Genomic DNA, 20036 nt, shown 5'->3' with positions numbered 1-20036 from the left:
AGAGGGGCGGTGCGGGGGGGCCTCGGGGCCAAGCTGGCGTAGCCGGGAGTGACGCGGGGCGGGGCGGAGGAAGAACGGGGTTCCAGAAGAATGGGACTCACTTCGTGCATGACCCAAAGAAACCCCCGCTGAGCGACTCGATCCGATCCGCTGATCCCCGACCGCGCTGACGCAGATACCATCTTTCCTTGCACTCCGAATGCTCCTCTCCGGGCGTTTCTTACCGCCCATATACCGCACTCTCGCGCCGCATTCGAAGGAGCAGAGCGAGAAGCGAGAGAAAAAGGAGCGGAAGAGAAAGAGAGAACGAGCGTGCAGGGAAGAGAATGGAGAAAGGGGGTGGGATTGTAGCCGAGAGATAGCTATATGACCGCACTGATTTGTCTGCTTATTGTTGCTCGTTGTTTCCGCTCGCTCGCGACGATGACACCAAGTGTCGCGGCCGCTCTCATGGTGACAACAACGAAAGAAGGAGAGAGAAAGAGAGAACGAGAGAGAGAGAGAGGGAGGGGGAGGGGAGGGGATCACATAATGCGCGAATTGACTGAGACTGAAGCCGGAGGAAGTTTCTTTCTCGTTGCCGTTCTCGGTATACCGCACGCGGTGATTTCAACGCCGACGCAGGAAATGTCGCCTCCGATATACTAATACGATAGTGGAATGTTATCCTAAATTGAGTTACGTAAACTCAAGTATAATTACTTTTTACTTTCGAATTTTTGTGTATTAAGATAAAAAAATTGTCTCTTTTATTTATTATATACGATTTCTTTTGCGAGTTTTGTCCATTTATACTGCGGACAATAAACAAAATCTGTCATCGAGGCATTTAAGATTAATGATACCGAAATGAAAGAGAGAAAGACAAGATGAGAAAAATGAGCAATGTTGACGTAATTAGATTCAAGGTTGCGTTACATCCCGACGTTCTGCATTAATTAACTTTAAATTAGCGAATGCTAGAATTATTATGCTACAATTATTATGTCTTTCTTGAAGTTGTGCGTATTAAGGGCTGAGAGAGAAAATGAGTTAATTGGGATTACTGTCATGTGGCGTTGATGCAATCGGCCGGATTTGCAAAAGTTACGCCAACAAAAAGATTAATCTGACTCTGACAAATTAGAGTAGTAAATTTAAATGAATTATTGCCATTTAAAATTCTACATGTTTACCAAATAATTTATATACAATAAAATAAACGTCTGTTCGCTTAATAAATAATGAGATACGAATAAAAAAGATAATATTACAAATTTATTTATTACTTATAATAAATATCTTATAATAAATAAATATTATTTGTTTATTTAAATTATTATAAATACATTTTTTTTTTAATATAAATCATATGATTTTATAACATAACTAATATGATTCGAATAAAAAATGCAAGATAAGATCAGTAATTTTATTTCACCGAACGATACGGAACTTTCGCTTGGGGTGATTGATATCTTCTAGCTGAACGATCGATTTTCTTCCTTAATGACTTTTTAAAAACCAGTTATAGAATTAAGAATCGAAGAATATAATCGATCGAAGAAAATCACAAAGTCCGTAAAAAGTCGCGTTACTCACGGGACACAGGCATTTTCGCCTGAGATAAGCGTCGGTTCGCTTAACACGAGCATCATGCATGGGTGGTAGACCGTTCACGCAACAATCAGTGCCGTTATCGCACCATTACGAGATAAGGCCAATCTTACGGATCGTGTGAACTATGTCGGGAAGTTAAGATACGTCGCGGTCATTTAACACGGGACTGTCGATAGCGACTATTAATGACGATATAGCAGGGTCCACCTATAATTACCGACGACGACGTGGTGGACCCGCTCCGGCAGACTTTGCATAAATTTACCTCGTCGAACAGCATACTTCGCTCTGCGTGTACAAGTGAATACATTAGGCGAACGAGGGCCCGGACCCACCTTGTTATCGATATCTCTTATCGCGTCGATTTTTGGCAGTAACGTGGGCCCATAATAATCATCGATTTAACATCGGATTTGTTTGCGGAAGATACGTATTTATCTGAGAGAGAGAAAAAAAGATGAATCCGGAAGCGCGATATCCGGTGACATTTAACAAGATAAAATGGTTCTGAAATGAAATTCTGCATTCGTTACTAATTGTATAAGTATATTCAGTAGAAAGGGGCACTATTGGAAACGTCGCCGTGAGGTTCCTGAGTTTTTTTGGTTTCTTTATTTCGTTAACGATAAACAATACATAATTCATCTTTCACATTATAAAGTCTGTTCCTCGTACATTCAATTGAAAGTCGTATAGGATGGCGTAACTCTAATAACACGCGAATGATATCGATCGGCGACTAGGATCGCCTACGAACGCGACACGCGTCGAGCGTGCATAAATTGCACAAGTAAATACATTCATCCGAGCGGAGATCGGTGCATCTGAGTTACACAGCGATTTATGGCGAGAGGACTATTTATTTTCGCTTAATCCGCCACCCGGCTCTTTGGGCTCTCTCGACTTTTGTTTCGTCATCCCGAAACGTTGTTCCATCGGCGACGACGATGTAGGCGTGCCTAGATATATCCGAAGAAGAGCAATAATCGATGGTAACCACTTCATCAATGACAGGGGAGGGTTCGACTAATTACTGGGAAGACAGATGCGCGCCTTCGCGGATCGACCGTTATATAAAAGCTGCCTACCTGAGAAATGTCCGCGTATTTATTCGTCGGTCCGGATTATGTGTACACAAGGATTACCACGGCCGAGGTTACCTACGTCGAAGTGGCCGTAAAGGAAAAACAATTTGCACCTCTCTTCCGTGGAAGAGATGACTCACGCGAGAAAGTATTTTAATCGAGTCTATCGATTCCGCGATGGTATATACGCTGATGGGTATATCGAGACGCATTCATCAATTGCGTAAATATCAGGATTAGGAACCCTCTGTAGGGCGTTTAAACTGTCCGCATCGTTGATATCCCAATTTACGAATTTACACGGTGAGCAGTGGCGGATTCGTTGCTGGCGTAGCTGTATTGTGAAGCCTTCGTGGCTCTTTCGAGTATAATACTTTTATTGTAAAGCATATAAATACATAAGTATTATATATGTATATATATAATATATATTTACAATTGTATTTAAAAAACAATATAGAGAGTATACAGGGAATATATATAACATGTCTCACGATTGATCTTCTTCAGATATTCATCAGGAGATGTTACAATTGGACGAGAGCGGTCGAAGATATAAACAAAATTATACACATAATGATGATGACCAGTGAGATGTTTTGCAGAGAAACGGAAATTACTTGCAAACGCGTGAATGTTTGATATTTCCCGATGTTCTGGTAACAAGTCAAGTTGAAAATAAAATAAGAAAATAAGAAAAAATTCGGAAAAACGTAGAATCGTCACTCTGATAAAAATAACTCACCTAATTGGCCATAAAGATAAATTTCGCACATGCCGAGAAGATGCGTCAAATTTCTAAATTACTAAGCGTCAGGGTGGTAATCTATATTAAAATAATAACGATATCGGTGGTCAAAATGTAAAATTAAAGATGTATATAGATAATAAATATTGTATTTTTTATCAATTATAGAATTTTATATCATACATACTTTTCGTTTATCTTTCATGTTTTAAAATATTTCATTACATATTTGACTCTTATGTGCCCTGTATACTCTCTATATTGTTTTTTAAATTAAGAGTCCTTCATTTTCGTAAAAACTTTTGTATTTAAAAATATAAATATATAATTATATTATGTAACTATATATATATAAATAGAATTATACTACGTGTGTATAACTTATATTTATATATAATTATAGTTCCATACATATTTTTCTACTCAAAAATTATAAGTGACTGTCTCTTCGCTATATTTAAATCTCTGTACATGCGAATGGTACATAGGAAGGATAAACATGATTCGTACGTAGGATAGTTTAGCGCGGTTAAATACACACGGCAATTGATTTATCACTTCAGTACTGTTATTCCTGTATTATGCTTTTCCAATAGTTTACCGTTCCTCTCACCGTTTTCGATATACTGGCTACTGGTAGTCGCATAAACCTTGGAGCTGCTGACGTGACTGAGAATTTAATGAAATGAGACATGCACGAGCGGGATCGAAAAACTAACTTTCTCACGAGTCTTCGCATGCATACCGTGACTTCGGCTCCGCAACGGCCTTCGTATGTTCCCTTCGGCTTTACACATAATTACGTCTCTGGCGTTAGCCAAATCGTCGCAAATTTCTTGTATCGAATATATGGCTCTCGACGTATTTCAAAATTAAGTTCATACATTTTTCTCTTCTGCTCGATCTGTATATGTAATTGTTTCCTACATAAATCTTGCCTTGAAAATGTATCAGAGTCTCAGCTCTGAATTTCTTTTTCATCACACATTACTACGTGGCTCTCAATCCAAGAATAATAAGCAAATGATGTTTAATTGTTTAAAAAAAAATAATATGATACATAAACAATAAATTATGATATATTTTTTTGCTACAACGAAACATATAACAATTATATAAATGCAATAACTTACAATTATATACAATAATTTTGGACTGATATGCATTATTCTAAGCTTCTTTTTTTTATTTTCTGTGACTTATAACGCAACTAAAAACTATAAATCTATGATGTCTATCCGTTTCAATATGTCCGCGATAGGGATTATCACAAGGAGAAATTAATCACTTTTTTATTTCTTGCTGTAATAATATTGCGCTAAAAATTTTAATTAAGAACTGGGACTTTTTAACGATGATCGAGATAATCGATCTTGCGGGTGCGACCCAGATTGTTTTGATTGAAACCGACTTGAGACTTTCCCATGGTAACGTTTCCCGAACATTCCTCTCCATCTGACAATACCGTACCGGTACCGTCGAGTCATTGACGACTCAATCCGATTGGATCCGATCCGACCGGAATGACCGATGACCCCCAGCGAGCCACTTCTAATCGTCATACCTTTTTCTTGCGGCAGGTACGCGTGACGGTGCTGGACAAGAACGACGTGGCACCAACGTGGGGCCCAGGCCCGTGGAAATTTAATATTTCCGAAGAGGCGCCGCCCAATACCGTCATCACGGTTCTCGAGGCCCACGATCCGGATACCATCGGTACTCTGACTTACACCCTGGTGCCGAATCATCATCGTCCCGGCGATCGCGGCGAGTCCGCGGACGACGATGAGACGCAGGGCCAATTTAAACTGCATCCGACCACCGGCCAGCTCAGCCTCGCCGAGTCTCTCGACAGGGAGACGAAGGAGAGATACGTGCTCAAGGTGCGCGCCGACGATGGTCTGCAACACCGGGACATTGTGCTTCATATACAGGTGAGAGTGCGAGACTCGGGCGACGTGGCGTGTTAAGAGATACATTTCCTGCAGGGAGAAAATAAATTACGTAAAAAATACATATCCCTCTTTGCAACATTATGTTGTAAAACTATGGGGCACAACTACGTCATAATATTACTGTGTGAAAGACGCGGACACAATTAATTATATTTTAATTATATTAAAGAAATTGTTATTTTCTTCTATTGTACAACAAAAATATTAGCAAATTTAATTTGTTATTGAATAGTAGAATAGTAAACACATTCGTTATTGGTCTCGTCGCTACTTTAATGGAATTCTAACGGAATAATTTGCAGAGCTGATAAATTTTCAGCGATTGAAGATAACAAATATTCTTAACGACAATCTTTGTCTACATTATAGTTGATAAAATTTACTAGACGTCTTAATTTTAATATGACTGCGTCAGATTTTTCTCCATTCATATACAAGTGATAGTATTAATAATATCCTATATTTTACGATCCTTACGTTGATTACTTTCTCACATACAGGCTGTTTTTATAATCATAGCCTATTTTTGGTAGAATTTCATTCTCACTGTGTCGATCGCATCGTTTTTTTTTTTCTCTATAAAGCAAAATAATTGAACCAACGTAAGACTTATAGGAGTATGAAACGGTCATTCTTTCTAAAAGCATCTTAAACTATCGAAAATGGCATTTGTGGCCATTGGTAGGAGAGAAGAGTCGAACTGTAATTCACCAGTACGAAGAACAGACGATTGTTCCCAAGTATTGGAATGCTCAGTGCGAGCGAAGGGTCAAGTCGATAATGCATTAGACACGTCCCCGTGCCGAAAGGTCGTCGACGACTTCCTACTATAACTGTAACCTATTGCTTCATATCAACGATTCTCTTCGTAGTTAAATAATAACCCGGTACTCGTGATGGAATTCGGTCGTCGTACCAACAAACGAACTCGGCGACGTTGGCTAATTTCTCCTCGCTCGAAAGATCGTTGCGCGAATAACGAATCGTCCTGCAGGATGAAGGATCGAGAGAGAGAGAGAGAGAGAGAGAGAGAGAGAGGGGCTAAGTAACTACAGCGATGAATTAATTTATGAGTGTACTTATACGGGATATAGTTATTACTGCGAGACCAATTACTGATCAATTTAAAGGCAATCAATCTCTAACGGAATCGAGCCAGACAACACGATACCGTGTAGTGTAAAATTTACCCAGTCTAGGAGAAGAAATTTCTATCTAATAATGTAGATATATATTTTCTTTTGTTTTACAATTAGATGCTTAAGTTAAACAGATATTCTCATTGAAAATTCATGAATTTAATTTAAGAATAACATTGTTGTGTTGTTTACGGAAAAGAATTTCTTTTTCAGAATAGGACACAAAGATAAATTGGTTTTTCTTTTTTCTTTTTGTAACGTCAGAAAAATATTAGGCGATGCCGATAAACTGCAGACGACAAGATTTGATGTATCTTAAATATTAGCAGTGCGAGCTTCACGCTACACGTTAGGTTGTTTCGCAGGGCGTGGGTAAAGGGTCGCGGACGGATCTGATATTTTTCAATTAATGGCCGGTAATCAGGCGAAAACGCCGGCGGGGCGAGAAAAGTCGGGGTGTACGGTTATAATGCCGTACGCATAAGTCAGCGCTGTCTATCGTAACGAGCGATCTCGAGCAGAACAATGTTGCGCTATTGCGTACCCGCGCAGGCATCACTTGGAAGATAAATCTACGATTGCCTGGCGACCCGCCACGCGGATTGCTCACACACTCGTTCCGCACACGTGCATGCAACAATGGCACACCCGTTCCTCGTAGCGAGAGAGATCGAATTCGTTTCTGCGTGATTGTGAAATGCCGTAAGAAAAATTGACCCTCGTATGAATCGATTGCGTTAGAATATCAGCGCGAGATAAATATAGACAGATAGATAGAAAGAGAAGTGTATGACAAATAGTGTAACTACTTTTAGCAAAAAATCCTGAGATTTCAATCAAAATTTCTGATCAACCTGAGATCAACGTAAATTTAGTCTCTAAATTTTCACGCTTACTATCATATATTTGATACATATGTTACACACGTGGAAATATATTGAGTCAATATGTGATATATCGATATAAAAAATTCGTATATCTTTATTAATATAATATCATAAAAATGTAGAGAAAAAATTAATTTTTTATCAATTTAACTCTCTCTCTCTCTCTCTCTCTCTCTCTCTCTCTCTCTCTCTCTCTCTCTCTCTAAAATCTTTAGGAGTGCAATTTAATTCTAAAGAGTGAAGTCTCACTTTTAAAAATTGACAATTGAGACCCTCTTTTTTTTTAACACTGTGACTCAGTTATCACATTCTTTTGTATTCACTCTTTAGAATTACACTCCAAAGATTTTAGAAAGCACATTCTAGAATAAAAAATATGTATTTTGGAATTAGATTTTATTAAAAAAAACGTTATCCGTTTCCTGCTAGCATTAGCAATACTTAAATTAAATCAGTTGAAAAGTACCTACACATTTATTCAGCACTTCCTCTGATCCCTAGGCGCGTGCTATTGCGGGGCGTGTTTGGTGACGCGCGGTGTGTATCGCGCATCCCGCCTTATAATTCATTACTGGGTTCGGTCGAAACGATTCGTGGTGATAAAAAATGACAGTTGGCTCGGGATCCGGTCGTCTAACGAAGCCTAAAAAGGACCATCGACACCGAGCACCGGCACCGAGCCGGCCGCGCCGGGACCTGATCGGAAACAATCGCAAAAATTATCCTTATGATGGGTAATGGCTGAAATTCTTTTAAAGACTTCGCTTTACCCTCCGTGTGCTCGCACCGACTATTCTGAAAGTAGAAGGGAGAAGGAAAGAAAGAAAGGGAGAAAGAGAAGACGAATGTCAGATCCGGTCATAGCTCGACAGTTTCGGGGCTCCATGAAAGTGGACCGCTTTCTATTGGTTAACCGTTGCGGAATTTGCCCCCCCCCCCCTTCTGGCCTCTTATATCTGGTTCTCTTATCCTATCTAGTTCCCTCTCTTCCTTCCTATTCTGTGTTCTCCTCTCGCTAACCTTAACCATTTCTTCCTCGATCGACCTTCCTGAATCTCTTAGACAACCTCTTCTTTTTATTTTCTACCTCACTCTCTTCTATTCCCCCTCCTGTTTTCTTCTTCTTGTTAAATCGTCCTCGCTTGAAATCGCAGAAGAATTAAGATATGGTGGAATAAAAAATGATGTTGGAATAACACAATATGCATATATTAAATTAGAATATTTCCTTATTCTGGAAGTACAATTGTTTGAGAAATAATTTAAGAGTAATGTTTGAAGAGAGTTAGTATCCGAAATGTTCTCTATGTTTTTTACCCGTCACGTCATATTTATGAACTGAACGCCAAAGTGATCAATATTGTGATCAATAGTGATATAATATATAATTATATGATATAATATAATTATATAATATTATATAGTATATAATTATGTGTCACATTTATTTATAAATAAAATACAATTGACTGATTTAGAAAAAGATGGAAATTTCTTTTGCGTATATAATACAATATTCTATGTATTATATTTTTTTGTAAGTCAATCTTGCGCACTAATTTCCGCATCCAACTCTACGTGCTTTTTTTATTTTCGATTTTAAAAAGTTCTAATTTGTTCTTAATTATAAACTAATTAAATAGAAATAACCAAGTTTAATATTCATTAAAAGTACATTTACTTATCGTATCATTGTTTATTGAATCGTTTATTCAATAGACCAAAGATACTTCGCCAAGTTGATCGATATATTCGAGATTTAATGTGCAAAGTTTATTATTTTCTCTTTATACATTCGAATATTATCGTAATCAGAGTAAGACCAGTATCCATAATCCATTCTTATTTTAAGACCGTCTTAAGTAACATTTTAAGGTGCTAATACAGCTCTTTGATCGGTTCATGGCGTGTTAAGACTATACTTAAGATAGTCCTAAATATAAGACTCGATTATGAATACCGGTCTAAGATTGTTAGTATGACATTTACCATGTCCGAAAGAAACGAGACTGATTGCATTTTCTGTGCAATTTTCATGCGTTATAAATAGTAATCCACTTTTTCATTATAAGTAAATATAAGTATATATAATTACACCCACATATATACATACACGTATTTAAGCAACATTAGCAAGAGCGTGTATTGTCGCTGACGAGCTATACACATACACGCTTCGGTCGCGGAATCTGGACCCCGTCTGGTACCCTCTGTCATCCCTCGGTCCTTCACCGGGACTCAAAGCGTCTCTTGCCCAACCTCTCTTCCAACCCGTCCCTTTTTCTTCGTCTTCTCGCTCCTTCTCGCTGGCTCCTCGTCATCCACTATCGTCTCGGGACACCATCACTTTTTGCAAATGTCTCCAAGCCCTCTTTAATCAAACCGTGCTCACTTCGTTCTACCGCCACCGCGTGTCCCCGCGGAAAACTTGGAAATGTTTTGAGCACGCTATACGTCTAGGAAGACATATTAATTCAGTATTATCTTAGAATCACATTAATTTTCTACACGCAAGATGTTAATAACGATTTAAATGGTTCATCTATTTGCACACTAAAAAGAAAGTTTAATTTAAACTACTATAGCAAATATCTCTTACTTTATTTATGAAATATGCATTTATTGTGGATATTAATTAAAATAAATAATTATAAAAAAAGAAATCTGATTTGAGAGAATCAAATCGTTGCCGTTCGAAGCTTTTTGATAGAATTCTCGATAATATCTTATTTTTATTAATTTTCAGGTTCTCTCTCTCTCTCTCTCTCTCTCTCTCTCTCTCTCTCGTAATCCAAAATTATATATATAAATACAATCCATATGTTTAATCATAACACATAGATGGATTCGCTTGTTTCCAAGTTTAAACTTGAAATGCAAACTTTTAGTAATATATACTTTTTATTGAATCTCTGTTTTATTAAAACGGAATTATTATTACTTTTAAAATCATATTTTACTAACATTGTCGTCGAATTATAGATATTCCTCAAATCTTTTAGCATGATAGCAAAAGATAACATGCGAAAATCTCATCATTTAATTAAAATTCGATTTACTGAGATATAAATTAAATCATATTAGATTTAACGTTGTTAGTAACCGCGAACACAGCCGCCATGCAGAAGTAATGTAATTTACATATCTGACTGATAATTTGCATGTGTACACGAGATTAATGTACTATTTGTTATTTAAGTTATTACATGTTTTCGGCAAGCGAGAGTAGAAGGGAAAAAGAGAGAGGCGGAGGGAGAAGTTGCTACTTCTTTTAGTTTGATAAATGCGTGAAAAATGTAAATTTACGGAAAAAATGTAAATTCTACCGTTCGTTTTGGTTACGTGCGGTTTTTCCAAGCGATAAAAAAGTAATTGATAGCGTCGAAAAATCATTTGTAAAATTACCTCTCTCGATTTTCTGTCAAATATATTGCATCGAGTATTCTATAATAATATTTTTTTATACTTACATATTTTAAAGATCTTAATTATTATTCCCCTTAATTATTATTCAACAAATAGTAGTTTCGGAGAAAATTTATGTAGCGTTACACATTAAAAGACATAGTCGATTGTCGAACTGACGATTATATAATTATTACAGAGAAATTTATATGTGTGCATTTTTTCAATAAAAAAAATATATATAGTGAAAAGTGGTGAAAAAAACGTTAAAAAGAGCGTAACGCGTGATGAAAATGGTGTTTATCAGCGTTATTTATTCTCGCCCTCAATCGAAAGAGGGCCATCTTTTTCCATCGCGCATTTCACCGCTGCTACGACGATCGATCACAATGAGCGCATTGTTACATGGATAAATAGCCTGCGGGTTCCTGAGAATGTTTTCTCGCGCCGGGACTACTGTACAAGGGAGCGAGGTAGCACAATAATTCGAAGGCGAATGAAGTGAGCGCAGCGCGGCGTGAATATTTCCGGTGGCGACGGTGTTTATCCAAGAATGACGTCGAGTGCGCGCCATTCGAGCCGATTTTATTCTCCGAGTGTTTATTTTAAGATCGCGCGTACCCAGCTTCCGGGTCTATTAAGAGCCGCGCGGAACACGAGAGGTGCGCGCGCTGTAAAACCTTTCCTGCCGCTTTTATTAAACGCGAGGGATGAAAGGTGCCCGGGGAACGTGCGTAATGAAAGCAACTCACTGTGTCCTTTGAAACGGCTTGGAAGAAAAAAAGCTCTCGCGGAGAAATTCTTGGAAGGGAAGTGGGCACCTAACCCTTAGAATGGTGTTTAAATACTAGATAAAGGGTTTTCGTCGAACGTACGTGAAAAGGGGATGACATGTGATATTGTAAAATTTAAAAAATTATTTAAATCTTGTATACAAAAATTTGAAAAGAATAATACTAATATTATGATCAATATTTTTAAAAAATTATCTTTTATATTTTACAAAATTTAAAGACAATTATAGATGAAAGTATTGATATCTTTAGTTTCGTCAGCGCTTATATATAGACAAGTACATTTTTTTCTACAAATATGTCTCTTATGTATAATACATAAATTTATTTACACGACAGTGTAAAGATGCTAATGAAAAGAACGATTTTGTTGAATAATCAAAATAATTATATAACTCAAACATGATGAGCAAAAAACTTTGAAATTCTAGCAAGTTTATACGTTTTACATAATAATTTTGATGGTCTAACTAAACAAAAATTATTTTTAGATCTATACACTGAAGAAAATTTCTGGTTAAAAATAGAAAATTCTGATCTCCATTTTCTGATTTCCATTTTCAACTAGAATTCCAGTAGAACCAAACTCTTAATTTTTTCAGACTATCTGCTGAATATAAAAGTATCTAGCTAAATATACTTCAGCAAATATACTTTAGCAAAACGGTTCTTTTTGTGTAATTGTAATATGCCGTGCCTTACATCATTATACTGTGCTAATAGAGACTCTCAAAAACTGTTTGCAGGTCACCGACACCAATGACAACGCGCCGACCTTCCAGAGCACGGCTTATTCGTTCGATGTTCCGGAGAACGTGCCGAGAGGCAGTCGCATTGGTCAGGTCGTCGCGACGGACGTCGACGCCGAGGGGCCCAACAGCCATTTGAGCTACGTGCTCATCTCCGACTGGGCAAACGATGTGTTCTCATTGAATCCAAGCACCGGCGTGTTCACACTTACCACGAGTCTCGACTATGAGCAGGTTGGTACACTGGAAAGAATCCATACGCTGTCACGTCCAACAATAAAGTACTTTGTCGAATGGAGTCATCAATGGTGATGATCGCTATTCTGATCCTAGATGCGGTCAATGTCTTATTACAAATATTTTGAAACATTTGATTGACCAATCAGAAGAAATCAAAAGACGGAATTTTACTAATTGGCCACTCAAGAATGCTTCAAAGTATTTCACGTTCACCTTACTGCCTGTCGGGAGTATTGAAGTTCTTATTTATACTGACAGAAAATTTTGAATTTTATATGAATCTCTCTGCGATTATGAATAGTTCATGAATACACGTGGAATCTGTCGACGAAGTCAGCTTTGGCGGACCATGAGAGAAATAAGTAACGCAAATGAAGTTATCGATAAATTATGAGTGAATCAAATGACGATTTACCTCGAGATTTCAACTCTTCCGGATTGGTCCTTATTTATTGACAGAAAAATTTGAATTTTTTTATGAGCCGCATTCCCTCGATTGTAAATAGTAAGAAATTTTATGATATATTAATTTTCGAACTTGTTATTAATTAGCGTTCAAACTTTTATCTTGACACATCATGGACATACAAAAAATTTGAATCTCTCCGCAATTAAGAATAATTCCGCATGGAATTTTTCGATGACGGACCATTAGCTAAATAGTAACGCAAATGAAGTCAGTCCTTCGGCATCAAAAGACTTCGACTTGGTCTTTGATTTCTCAGCCATTCTCTTTCTGCATATACATAACCGTGACTTGCCCGTTCTCTATTTATTATTCCACGTAAAAAGACGCTATTAAATGATCGCAGTCATAACCCGGAGCATGCTCATGAACTGGAACGATAATGCCGGATGATTCTGATGCCATATGTTTACATATCGCTATAGATATGTCCATCATAACAGTCGTTGGATGAGATGGGGTTAACGGCGACTCGCCGAGATGAAGTTCCGTTCAGATCAGTCTCTTAGAACTGAAATACGCACGAGTGTAACATTAAAAACACGTCGAATGCCGCGGGCAACAATTATAACCATGAACACGCTACATTCAAGGATCTTAGCTCACCTATTATATTATCCGAAGCGATGGGCAACGCTAAAATTTAGGGTTTAACGCTATAACAGTCAGACAGATGAACAGACAATCTTTAATGGCAGTTCCTCCTATGCTACATTTTGGAGACAAGCCATACTTAGCTATGCTTTTGGGAACACTTCATAGACTGTAGCCAGTAGCGTAATCGAAATTTAAAAAATTTTACAAAGTGGGACAATCTCTGCAATCTCTTAAATATAACACCAAGGAGGGAGAACAGTTGCGAACATGCAAGAGAGAGAGATTATTGAATAAGTATTCTTTTCCAATTAAAGGAGAAGCGTTTAGATAAAAACGTTATTCATTCTTCAGATAAAAACGTTATTAATTATAAAGCACTTATTTATTAGCCAAAGAAAAACAATAGCTCTTTGTCTGTGCGAAAATATTTGCAATCTTTTCCTCCGTCAGGTATATTTTCACATTTCAAAATTAATACTTATCTATATGTTAATGGTTGGTATAAAAATAAGTATCAATCATATATTATTACATATAATATATTCATATGTGCATATATTGTATTATTCGACTAACATAAAATGACATATATTTTATAGAATATAAAACTAAATGAAGATTCAAGAGAACAGAAATAATAATAGATTAACATTTTAGCGAATAGTTTTAATGTTCTATACGATTATTTTAATGATTTCACACAAAATTATTTTCAGATTTGAATATGTCTAGCTAAATTTTTAGATATTTCAGCAAAACACTATTCTTTCTGCGTACATATTCGTGTAATACATATAAAATATTGATTCTTAACAATTTATCGTATAAAAAGCATAATCCTAAATGTCTCTATTTCTTTGTTCATGCGTGATTTAATTGTTCATTTTGTAGGTTTATGTCGACATTTTTTATCTGTTAGCATTTCTGTTCCCTTAAATTTTCATTTAGATTTTATCGTAAAATATATGTTGATGTTTTTACGTTGGTCGTCAATCGCGACATTAATATCAATGCAATAATATGATTAATGCTTATTTTTGTGCTAGCCATTGGCTACGCCACTGTTTTGCGCTTTATGATAGAGCGGATGTGTGTTGATGCAGTTTCTATCGAGAAGAAAAGCGTAAGCGAGAGGTAGGGAATAAGGGTAGCTTATAGAACCCTTCATCAACGTAATGCCCTTTTAGATACACACCAACATCATTACAGAGCCATGAAATACGTTCATATATGCGCGTGCATCGGTATGCGGAACGCATCGGAAACAAAGAAATAGCACGGTGCCGAATTAACATTATAGTCTTTGCAAAACTATTAAATACAGTTCTTAAGGATCTATTACAGAGATTACAGAGAAAGTTACAAAGATAATCGTTAATTCTTTTGTAATTTTTTTGTACTGAACTTCTGTCCAGTACTTCTGTTCAAGAAAAAGAATTATCCTTTAAAGTTTGTCGCTATTTTTAGGCTTATTATAATGTGTTGTTAACAAACCGTTAAATTAAGTTAGTTTTTTTTATCTATTAATAATTATCGATAAAAATAAATTTAACTCACTAATTTATATGTATAAGTATTATTATTACTAAATCTATCAAAAAAATAGTGTAATAACATATAAATTCCTTTATATAATAGTTAGCCTGAAATATATAACGAATCAATTAAAATTTGCAGTATGAAATATATATTGGATCAATCAAAATGAGTTTTTAGGGATCTATAACATCATAATAAAATTAATATTTACGTTGTAAATTTAAAACTTGCAATTTGTGATTAACTTATGTTAAATACTGTTATAAATAAATGAATTTCTAAATATTTAACTTTCTTTTCTCTTTCTCAAACAATTATATATTCTTTACTTGCGTCACACCTTTCTTAGAGGGATACAATGAATATTATATATTCTTCGTACAATTAAATCATATAACTAAATCTGAACTTGTTCGACTATTTTACTTTGCGTTATATATAGATACAGCACTACATCTTCGTCGTGGAAGCTACGGATGGTGGTGTTCCCGTGTTATCGTCCACCGTGACGGTGTACTGTAACGTTATCGATTTAAACGACAACTCACCAATCTTCGAAGCCGGTCCGCACGCGGTCGACATCGTGGAGAACGCGACTATCGGCACGCCCGTCCTTACCGTGACAGCCCAGGATCTAGATTCTGGTGACAATGGTAGAGTGGTCTACACCGTCGCCAGCGGCGACGAGGACAGTGACTTTGGGATAGCTCACAACGGTACTCTCTTTACACGCCGGGCTCTCGATCGCGAGCGGAAACAAATCTACAACCTGGTGCTGAGTGCTACGGATAGTCCACTACCGCCGGCGCGGCCGTTGTCCTCTACAGTACAGGTTGGTGAATCCTGAAAAATCTGAAGAATCTTTCTATGATGTTTTTCTATAAATGAGGAAGTTTTAAAAACTCTTGAGTATAGTTCGGCAAATTTATCAAAAATATTAGAAAAATAAAATATTCTCTTGGTATATTCAAATTTAATGGCATCCAATAAAAATCTCTGGCATTGAAGTTACGATTATGCACGGTGAAAGTCGTGTTGACAATTTCTCTTTTCTCGTTTTATCCTATTGAAACAATATACGTTATTCTTGATTTAAATGACATAGGTGACGGTGGTGTTGTTGGACGTGAATGACGTGTCACCGGAATTTACATCGTCCAGGGAGATAACAATATCTGAGAATGCATCGATCAATACGTTGGTAATGACGATAAAAGCAAACGATCGGGATGAGGGTCGAAACGGTTATGTCGAGTATACATTGAAGGACGACAATAATCTACCGTTTACCCTTGGTCTATCGGATGGGAGCCTGCGTGTCTCCGGATCGTTAGACCGTGAGCAAAGATCCAACTACACCCTGGAGATTATCGCCAAAGATCGGGGCGACCAACCGAGATCATCATCGACCACTGTCTCCGTCACGGTGCTCGATGAAAACGACAACTCACCGGTGTTCGACCCTAGACAGTACTTCGCCACCATCGCCGAGAACGCCAGCATCGGCGCCAGTGTGCTCCAAGTCAGTGATATTGCAATAAACTTTAATGTTTTAGAAGAGTGAAACAAGAAATAAGATTTCTTTAAATTTTCCTAAATTTTCTAACAAAGAGAATTCAAAATCCATAGACGGAATATCCATTTTAGAGTCCAATAAAAAAGAATATTGATTATAGTTACAATAACCGATTGTTACAATTTTTATAAAATATTCTTAAGTAGAGCAATTAATATCAAAATATTAAAAGATACAAAAGTGGCTCTCTCTCTCTCTCTCTCTCTCTCTCTCTCTCTCTGTCTCTGTTAATACATTGTTTACATTATATTAATTTTGTCAAACTTTATATATTTTTATGTATGTTCTTTCTTGTCTTTTTTTTTCTTTAATAGAAATAAATACTTTTATTTCTGTCTATCCCTCTTATAATATGCTTAAAAATCGTCATTTCTTGGTTTGGTCTTAGGTGTCGGCGATGGATCGCGACGAGGGTGCGAATGGCAGAGTTCGGTACAGCATCGCAATGGGGGATGACAATCGGGACTTTACGATCTCAGAGGATGGTGGCGTGATTCGGGTGGCGAAAAATTTGAATTTTGAACGTAAACCCCGCTACCATCTGATGATCCGTAGTGAGGATTGCGCGGAGGAAGTTGGAAAGGAGCCGCGCAGCGATACAGCCCAAATTACTATTACCGTGCTCGACATCAACGACAATGCTCCAATTTTCCTTGATTCACCCTATTTAGCGCACGTTATGGAGAACATGGTACCACCGGGTAGCGGTTTTGTGACACAGGTGATTAATAATACGCAAAAAAATAAAGCGTCCGAAGTATTTCAAAGTCATATTCGAGTCCTTTTGTTGAGTCAAATCGATTATGCGAGTTTAAAAAAAAATATGCATAATAATTCTACAATAATAATTAAGAAATTATAGAGATATTAGTTGTAATTGTACTATCGAAATTTTATTTTGTTGTACGCGCGAATCGAATGTATTTTTTGATAAATAAATTAAAATTAAAATTTTGTATATCCGTTAAAAAAGGTTAAGGCGTACGATGCGGACACTCCACCGTACAACGATCAAGTGAGATACTTCCTCAAGGAGGGTGACACAGATTTATTCCGCATAAACGCGAGCACCGGCGATATATCGCTTCTTCGTCCGTTGGATAGGGAAATGGTACCAGAATATACACTTACTGTATCGGCTATGGATACCGGTAAGTTACTCTCAGCAGCTATTAAATATCCCATTGAACATAGACTAACCTAACAATATTGTAGCAATATTTTAACTACATTCCAGCAACATTCAAATTATATTACAGCAATATTTCAACATTCCCTTTAAATGGTAGGAATGTTGCAACATCGTTAGAATGTCTTGTGTTATGACCTAGTCAAATGTAGATAAAAAAACTCGTAACTAGTTACAATTAACGAAGATACGATAATTTGTAGGAAGCAGAGTTTATTTATCGCGTAGCTATAATCGTTAGTTTAAAAAGTTTACTTTTCCCCGATTACATATTTACATATATTTGTATTTATATATCGAACACTTTTTCATATTCTATGAAAATTTTATTAAAGTAATTTTTAAATGTTATAAAAATAAATGTATTTCGGACAATCTATCGTACAATGGTCGACATTGAAAGGACAGCCTCTTATTCTCTGACAGGGATTATTTTTACGATTCACCTTGTTGTAGCCGGTCTGTGTAAAACTGGTTGCGAATTAGTGCGAACAAAGAACATAATTAAGCTCGGATTGGCACATCAATGCAACCGAGTATTGGACGAAAATAGATACAATTATTGTAATGTAATTTTGCTTGGTAAGGAAGATGGTTTAAATGGCGGACAATTTCTCTTTCTTAAACCTATTTTCTTTTTCGTTTCTTTCCTTTAAAAACTGGTGTTTATAAATTCGTTATATATGTATACATCTTTTATTTAATGCATTTTATTTTTATATTTTAATTACTATTATTATATAATATTAATTATAACATTACTATTGTATCGCATAATCGAAATACGCACTTTACTATTTCTTTTTGTAATATGTGTATTCAAAAGAGAGTTTTCATTGGCTGTCAATTGACTTTACGATTGCTATTATTTCCAGTCATCTTATACGAGATTGGCTTAAACATTCGTGAAATTATACTGGCGATCGACTCGTGCTAATTCCTTATGCAAACCGTATCACCAACCGTCCATTAAATGACGGTCCACCGAAATGTCAATACAGCGAACGTTGCCCAGCACATAGACGAGAAACGATAGACTATGTACGCGGTGGATTTAAGTAATGAGCGGTAATATACAAATTGGATATAAATTTGTGGGTTGTTCGATGAGATTCTTTAAGCGGTGGGCAGTTCCTCCCTCTTAAACCTTCCTTTTTTTCTCCCTGCTTCCTCTTAGAAGCCGGTAGTCCTCCTCCGGTCCTCCTCCCTCTCTCCCGGTCTTCACCCCTTCCCCCGTCCGCCCCTTCTCCCGTCCCGCCCCCGGTCGCGGTGGCTCGATGGCCCAATCGGTCCCCGGCGAGGTAGACAAGCCCGCAGAGTTATGACGCGCGATTATGATAATCGGCCTCGAATGCCTTCCTCCCTGTCTACCTCGGCGCTGGCACTGTCCTCTCCTCCTTTCTCCTCCTCTTCTCCCCCTTCTCCTCCTTCTCTTCTACCGTTCCTCCCTCCGGTTCTCCTGTTCGACCGCGGGCTTTAGGCTCCCTCCTCCCCTTCTTCAGCACGCTTCGTTCTTCACCACCTCACCGTCTCGTCCGTGCCGTTCTCTCCCCCTGTCTTCTCGTTTCGCTGTTCGTGAGGCCCTGCGCGCGTTTCGGGCCTCATTCTTTTTGTTTAAAGAGAGAAGGAGCGAGCGAGCGAGCGAGAGAGAGAGAGAGAGAGAGAGAGAGAGAACCGTTTCTTTTGGATAGTGCCCGCACTCGCACATTATATTCTACTTTATTCATATAACCGCAGAACACTGTCACGAGCGTCAGCGCACTCTCGTCATCTCGGAGCACGTATTTTTCGGCAGCGTCTTGCGCGACGCACATCGGGGCGATTATAGGGTCTTGTGACTCCTTCAGCATCTGTCGCACGTAAACAGGATGTCTCGTTTCTGTTGAGAGATACTATTCAATGATTTGCGTGTCTGTGTTATAATTCTTTATAATTAAAAAGGTATACATGTCAAGCCAACTGGCAGTCTTTATCGCAATATGTTAAGGATTACTTCTTAACACCCTTAACAAGGATTACTTCTTAACACCCTTGCGATAAAGATAACATTCTCGCGAGAAGTCGTACT

General features: G+C 37.4%; 1 protein-coding gene across 1 annotated transcript in view; it reads left to right on the top strand.

The window, feature by feature from the left end:
• Nucleotides 1-20036, top strand: part of LOC108755641 (cadherin-related tumor suppressor) — a 108669-nt gene that overhangs the window by 72823 nt on the left and 15810 nt on the right. The window contains exons 2-7 of the mRNA XM_018498756.1: nucleotides 5013-5366; nucleotides 12359-12595; nucleotides 15646-16035; nucleotides 16309-16725; nucleotides 17168-17500; nucleotides 17753-17930. Of these exons, the coding sequence (XP_018354258.1) occupies nucleotides 5013-5366; nucleotides 12359-12595; nucleotides 15646-16035; nucleotides 16309-16725; nucleotides 17168-17500; nucleotides 17753-17930 (1909 nt within the window). The remainder of the gene's footprint in view (nucleotides 1-5012; nucleotides 5367-12358; nucleotides 12596-15645; nucleotides 16036-16308; nucleotides 16726-17167; nucleotides 17501-17752; nucleotides 17931-20036) is intronic.

This window comes from Trachymyrmex septentrionalis, unplaced genomic scaffold (assembly GCF_001594115.1).
Source record: "Trachymyrmex septentrionalis isolate Tsep2-gDNA-1 unplaced genomic scaffold, Tsep1.0 scaffold9, whole genome shotgun sequence".
Classification (NCBI taxonomy): Eukaryota; Metazoa; Arthropoda; class Insecta; order Hymenoptera; family Formicidae; genus Trachymyrmex; species Trachymyrmex septentrionalis.
The sequence above is the reverse complement of the archived record's forward strand: the minus strand, read 5'-3'. Positions and strand labels throughout refer to the sequence as shown.